The sequence below is a fragment of the Mandrillus leucophaeus genome, unplaced genomic scaffold (assembly GCF_000951045.1).
Source record: "Mandrillus leucophaeus isolate KB7577 unplaced genomic scaffold, Mleu.le_1.0 Scaffold4, whole genome shotgun sequence".
Lineage (NCBI taxonomy): Eukaryota > Metazoa > Chordata > Mammalia > Primates > Cercopithecidae > Mandrillus > Mandrillus leucophaeus.
Genome location: NW_012104253.1, coordinates 3,853,319 through 3,860,590, shown reverse-complemented (window position 1 = coordinate 3,860,590; position 7,272 = coordinate 3,853,319). Strand labels below are relative to the sequence as shown.

The 7,272-nt window shown below is 42.6% G+C and overlaps 1 protein-coding gene across 6 annotated transcripts in view; it reads right to left on the bottom strand.

The window, feature by feature from the left end:
* WARS (tryptophanyl-tRNA synthetase) overlaps positions 1 to 7,272 on the bottom strand; it is a 47,800-nt gene that overhangs the window by 25,558 nt on the left and 14,970 nt on the right. For all 6 annotated transcript variants that reach the window (XM_011991631.1, XM_011991634.1, XM_011991629.1 and 3 more), the window contains 2 exons: positions 2,176 to 2,389; positions 1,034 to 1,142 (listed from right to left, as the gene is read on the bottom strand). In XM_011991631.1, the coding sequence (XP_011847021.1) occupies positions 1,034 to 1,142; positions 2,176 to 2,389 (323 nt within the window). The remainder of the gene's footprint in view (positions 1 to 1,033; positions 1,143 to 2,175; positions 2,390 to 7,272) is intronic.

The window sequence follows — 7,272 nt, the reverse complement described above, 5'->3', positions numbered from 1 at the left end:
GGCTAGTTTTTTGTATTTTTAGTAGAGACGGGGTTTCACCATGTTAGCCAGGATGGTCTCGATCTCCTGACCTTGTGATCCACCCGCCTCGGCCTCCAAAGTGCTGGGATTACAGGCTTGAGCCACCACGCCCGGCCCAAGGTCTGATTTTTCACAAAAAATTTTTGCAACTTCTGGCATAAATGGGTTAATGGGTAGAAGTTTCCTTTTGGGGTGATGAAATGTTTTGGAATTAGATAGTCATGATGGTCTCACAACCTTGTGAATATACTAAAACCCACTTAGTTGTATACTTTAATCTGCCCAGAAAGTGGGTTGAGCAAGGCCTGGAGCTCTTTGCAGGTAGAATTTGAAGTGTTTGGGCAGACTGCTGGGCTCTGTCCTGGGGGTGTTCTCCTATAACCGTGACGCGCCAGTAGAACAGAACAATCCTACCTCAGATCATAAATTCCATGGACACAGCTTCAAAAATGGGGCTGCCTCAACCCAGATTAACTGTAGGTTGGGAGAGGCAGAAACTCTTTTGGAACCTGCCCATATCTTGATGTCATCTGCATGGAATTTATGGCCTAAGGTACAGATAATCTGTTCCATGCATTCTCTGTTGGTTTGTCTCTTGGTATTATTTACGAGCAAGTTGATACAATAGGAGGAAGAGGGTTTGGAATTTTAGGAAGCCTACTGTTGTCGTGTGGGAAATGCTGAACTTGGACATATTATTCTCTTTTGTTTTCATGACATTTTATAATTTATTCACAGCAAGTAATCTGGGAAGAATTTCATCTGCTATTAATATGATTCTCACCTTGTGAGGTGGGCAATCTACAAATGAAAAAACTAAGAGCCTGAGGGTGAATGGACAAGCATAATCCCACAGTGGGCTACTGACAGGACAGAAGATGGATGTCAGTCTTCCGACAGCTGGCCATCACTTTTCCCACAGTACCAGGTGGCTTATGAAGGGAGTGTCTTGTGACTTTTTGAACTAAAAGAAGAGGACAGGTGAGAAGGCCTGTGGTGAAGAGCCCCTGACCTGTGTGAGAAGAAGATGCCTCTGCGCAGGAAGCGGTGTGGTCTTTGGCCGGTGGCTCTCTCTATTCGGTTTATTAGCTCTTTGTCAATTTTACTGCTTCCAAACCGAACTGGAAAAAAGGAAGAGATGACTTTCTTAGGTGGCAGGAGGTTTAGTGATTAGATATTACTGAAATGAAGGTGAAAAGTGAGTGATCCATGCACAATCTTAATGAACACAAACCTCTTTAGGCCTTCTGCTAAAGGTCCTTACCCCCAACATAAAGTAAAAGGTCTTTGTATTAAAACAACATCTGAGATCAACACAACCAACAAAACGGGAAATCCAACACAAAATGCTGTTTTGCCTGAGACTGGATTCTGATGGGAAATATACCCACAATGCGGTCCAGCTAGCAACTTTTGAACAAAATATAAACATACACATATAAAAATATGTATATATATATTTGTTTATTAAGGTAAAATTTATATTCATTGGCAACCATGATTGCTCACACTCTTTATTTGCTGAACTGAATTAATGTCTGTCTTCAAGTGAATTTTCCTTCATTGATAGATTGATAGTCTATACTCAAATCATGGAAAATGGGTTTGACTTAGATGAAAACATTTCAGTTCTGTTTCTTCTCTGACAATTAGTAATGATCTCAGAGTAAAGACTTCAATGGAATGGCAACAGTCTTTCTGAGCAGGAAGGCCCTTAAGGAAGGGCCTGATGGTGGGAACTGGCCCGCTGTGAGAAGTCACCGCTCTTAAGCTGACTTCCAGCCTTCTAGGTCCATAGTCAGTATCACTGGAGGTGAAACCTAAGTAATCTATGATCGACTTGTAGCTACTAAATGTTATAAACGGCCATTTCAATAGCCCTTTCCCAAGTTCTGAAGCGCTCAAAAAAGGGGAAAAGCTTCTACTAAGCTGTCTACTATATATTATTTTGAAATATATTTTGTTATTTTATTTTAAAATAATCCTTTGGGAATATAATGCACAATCAAAAGGTTTTAGGATCCATTTTTACTTGGCATTGAAGCTTCACTGAATTCATGATTACTTCAAAATTTAAAAACATCAATGGAATCAACTCAATGGGACCACTTCTAAAAGTTGAAGCTTTTTCTGGAAAGAAAGCAGAGGACGTACCAATGAGCTTATCATAGTCTATGCCTTTTGCACTGCTCGTCTGTACTGTCCATGGGTCCACAAAATCCTCTTCAGCTTCTGCGGCATCTGGGCCATGATTACTGGTAGGTGCTGGGTTCCCTGGAGGACAGTCAGCCTTGTAATCCTCCCCCATGGCAGCTTTGTAGCTCATTTTTAACGAGAGCAACATCTTTACTGCAGAATCAATTTCATCCTGAGAAAGGAAACAAAAGTGATGGCTAAAAACATTACTAATCTCTGATATTTGCTGAATGCCTATTCTATGGCAGGCACTATGTTGAATGCTTTCACACACGTTACATTAGTTAATGTCACAACCCTACAAGGCGGGCACTGTTGTCACTGTCCTTTTCCAGCTCAAGAATCTGAGACTCAGAGAGGTAAAGGAGTTTACCCATAGAATCACAGCAAGTCATCGGCTCAAAAACACTTCATTTTCATCTGTTATTCTAGTGCTACCACGAACACTTTGGGACAGTAGCAGTGACATAACATATACTGTCATTTATGACAAAGTTCATATACTAGAGATTTCTCAAACACCACTGATGCCAGAGAATGTGTGTGACAAGCTCCTTTAACTGAGTATCCTGGAGTTCTGCGTTGGAACTAGTTTTTACATTCCACACAGGTTGAGATGAATATTTATGGAAACTTAACCAATGATGCCACTAAGGATAGTAAGAGCAACTAAAACAGATAAAAGCAAGGACAAAAAATGTAGGCTCTCAGGTTATAAATTAAGGAGGGATTCATTGGGAAATAGTTATATCACCACATTTTAGAGTCTTATCAAACTATCTTGAAAAAAAAAAACAAAAAAACAAAAAAAACAACCAAAAAACCAAAGGTAAAATGTACCCTTGGGTAGTCTGGACGTCTATTAAAGACTCTTTTGCAGGAGTTCATAGTGGCCATCCCTAGAAGCCTGGAGTTTAGAAAAGCAGGCCTAATTAAGCCTATTAGTCATGCTATGCCCTAAAGCTCGATTCCGGTAATTGGCCTTGCTAGATTAGATCACAAACAAAGAATATACACAGTCCAATTTGCTTACCAAGGGAAATACAAACATTTCCACTTATAGTTTATACAGAACATTCTTTCTCTTAAATCTCCTTAAATTCCTTTTACCAGGCCGGGCGCGGTGGCTCAAGCCTGTAATCCCAGCACTTTGGGAGGCCGAGACGGGCGGATCACAAGGTCAGGAGATCGAGACCATCCTGGCTAACACGGTGAAACCCCGTATCTACTAAAAATACATAAAAAACTAGCCGAGCGAGGTGGCGGGCGCCTGTAGTCCCAGCTACTCGGGAGGCTGAGGCAGGAGAATGGCGTAAACCCGGGAGGCGGAGCTTGCAGTGAGCTGAGATCCGGCCACTGCACTCCAGCCTGGGTGACAGAGCGAGCCTCTGTCTCAAAAAAAAAAAAAAAAAAAAAAAAAAAAAAAATTCCTTTCACCATATACAGAATGTTCTATAAACATCAACCTCCATTCAGAGATAACAGTTCCATCAGATACAGCACCTGGGCCATAGAGGACTGCGATTCTGGAGAGATCTGTGTTTCAAACTAAAAAATTATCTGAGACTCATCATTAAAATGAGCCAGATTTGTGGAATCAGTAACCCAATGGATACAATTCATAGATGAGACGTTTGCCCAGGTTAGACAGGTAAGTATGTTCCACCCATCTCATTTCTGTAGTACCTAGGCTCAGTACTTGCAAAAAGTAAGTTTATGGGATTATTTATGGGAATTATTTATGGGAAGGCTTACCTTGCTTTGAAGTACACTGCGGTCAGTATCCCTTAATAACTAGCTTTGTTGACATTTCATACTCTATCTGGTCTAATTCTGCTTGTAACTAGGAGGCTGTGCGAAAGTCAAACATTTAACCAATGTCCCTGCTCAAGGACTATCTGCATTTTGGAATAGCACTGAAATAAGACAAGCAGGCTCACCTTATCTATTTTCTTATAATCAGTCTTAATCAGTGTCTGAACCAGGACACTGAAACAGGATTCAAAGCTGATGTTAGCTGGGTGCAATGGCTCATGCCTGTAATCCCAGCACTTTGGGAGGCCAAGGCGGGCGGATCGTCTGAGCTCGTAAGTTCGAGACCAGCCTGGGCAACACAGCAAAACCCTGTCTCTACCAAAAATAGAAAAAATTAGCCAGGTATGGTGGCACACACCTGTGTTCCTAGCTAATCGGGAGGCTGAAGTGAGAAGATTGCTTGAGCTTGGGAGGCAGAGGTTGCAGTGAGCCGAGACTGTGCCACTACACTCCAACCTGGGTGATGAAGTGAGACTCCTACCCCCAAAAAACCCCAGAACATCAGTTTTTTTTTTTTTTTTAAGACAGGGTCTCACTTCAGTCTCCTGAGTAGCTGGAACTACAGGTGTGTGCCACCATGCCACCATGTCTGGCTAATTTTTAAATTTTTTGTAGAGACAGGGTCTCACTATGTTGTCTAGGCTGGTCCCAAACTCTTGGCCTCAAGCAATCCTCCTGCCTTGGTCTCCTAAGTGCTGGGATTATAGGCATGAGCCACAGAGCCTGGCCAAAAGTTGATGTTCAGAAAAAAAAAAAAAGCCAGACACAAAACTGTACACTACCTGATTACATACAGTTCAAACACAGGTAGAGCTACCCCTGGTGGGAGGAGTCATGGCAGAGGCTGAGGGGCGTGAGGGTGGCTTCTAGGTGCTCTATGCTTGCTCTTGATTTGGGTGATGATTACACAGGTGTGGTCATTTTGTGAAAATTCAGTGAGGTGCCTGCTTATGATTAGCATATTTTTCTGTATGAATGGTATATTTTGATTTTAGAAGTTACTTAAACAAAAAGGAGAAGAAAAAGGCTCTGCTTGCTTTCTTAATACCTAAGACCTAGCATTGCTTCTTCAGTCCTGTTCAAACTACTTCCCCTCACAGCCCTCAGATTCTGACTTATTCCTCCCTAGGAAACTCACCGCTTTAATGAGTTGCTGCTACTGAAGGACGTGGCTCTTATTCTTTAGATACATGGGAGCAGAAAAGACCGTCGAGGTCCATGGCCTAGATAAACAGCAGGCCAAGGAAGAGCTGGTGGTGCCCTCTCAGAGAACTGGCACTCCCAGTGTGGTTCAAACTATTTTGCTAAAAGTTAATTTTTAAAATTTCCAAAACATCAAGTGCTTCTACTACCAAGACATTTCAGGGTCAGATACAAATGTACTTCTGAATTTTTCATCACTTAACTCTGGTCTCATTGTGTAACCTCTGATGTCTTTAATGTGTGCCAGCCAACTGCATTAGTCAAATGATACACTTGGAAGAGTTATTATAAAATGTATCAAGTTGACTAAAATAATGAACATAACTGCAGTCACTAAGAATTACAAACCAAAAACATTTACTAAGTGTTATTCAAATTTGATATCAATGGACAAAAATATCACTATCAACTTCCCAAAATGATAGGCTTACATAACCCCACTGGGTCTTTTATTTATTTTATCCTTTTGTTTTAAAACAACTTGGTTTAATCTTTTGAGCCCTACCTGGTGAGTAAATCTGTTTCTGTGAAAAAGTAACTTCTTTTTTTTTTTGACATTACTTTCTGTCAGTACTGTTTATTTCCTTTAAAATATGAGCTGGGTGCAGTGGCTTGCATTTATAATCCTAGCAACTTGGTAGGCTAAGGTGGGAGCCCAGGAGTTCTAGGGTGCACTGAGCTAGGATTGCACCACTGCACTCCAACATGGAAAGAGCAAGACCCTGTCTCAAAAAATACACACACACACACACACACACACAAAAATAATGGTTTAAATCAGGGTCCCAAATAGTCAAAGTAAACTATTGGGGAATGTAAGATGGTTGACACCATCTGGTGACAAGCAAGGTGTTTGAAAAGATAACAGGTAACAGGAGTTGAAAGTGATGGAAGTTGGGCTGGGCGTGGTGGCTCACACCTGTCATCCCAGTACTTTGGGAGGCTGAGGCGGGCAGATCACCTGAGGTCAGGAGTTCAAGATTAGCCTGGCCAATATGGCAAGACCCCGTCTCTACTAAAAATACAAAATTTAGCCGGGTGTGGTGGCAGGTGCCTATAGTCCCAGCTACTCAGGAGGCTGGGGCAGGAGAATCCCTTGAACTCAAGAGGCGGAGGTTGCAGTGAGCTGAGACCGCGCCAGTGCACCGCCTGGGCAACAGAGTGAGACTCTGCTTCCAAAAAAAAAAAAAAGAGAAGTGATGGAAGTCATAGAGAAGCTGGGGGACCTAGGAGTGGAGTCACCCCGGAAGGAAATGAAATGCTTATGTTCTAGTTAAAGATACATATTGATGATGATACTTCTGAAATCTACTACAACAAAAGCAGAGACTTTTTTTTTTTAAAGCATAATCCCACAAGGACAAAGGAAACAAGAAGAGGGCGACAGCAACAAGGTTTCAGAAGCTGAAAAGCTGATGAATGACCAGTGCCTAAAAGCATGAGAGAAAAACAAATGCTAAGACACCGTGGAAATACTGGAACGTGACCGAGTGTACACTGCTATGGAATCGCCCAAAGGTTCAGACCTTAGTGACCTCGGGCGCTTACAGGAGTTGAGGGGAAAGCGGGTTATGAAAACAGGAGTGCTGGTTGAAGTCTCTTCAAGAAGAAGTTATTGAGACCCCCTTGGGAGTGTCACAGTTTCCCCTCCATTCCAAGGTTTCACGTCGAGAGAGGACAGTTACAGGTCCCTAGACTGGGGACAATCTGCATAGTTGGGGCACTGGCAGCACACAGAGAATAGGGAGCTTCGGGGAAGGATCCCACAGCCTAGCCCTTCTCTCCCACTCAGCTGTAGAATGCTGGCAGTGGGACTCACCCCCTCTGAACAGTGGACTGGGGGAGCTTTCTCTAGGGAATCTCACTTAACTAAAGAAAAGATCCAGGCTGGGTGCGGTGGCTCACGCCTGTAATCCCAGCACTTTGGGAGGCTGAGGCAGGCAGATCACCTGAAGTCAGGAGTTCGAGACCATCCTGGCTAACATGGTGAAACCCTGTCTCTACTAAAAATACAAAAAAATTAGCCGGGCGTGGTGG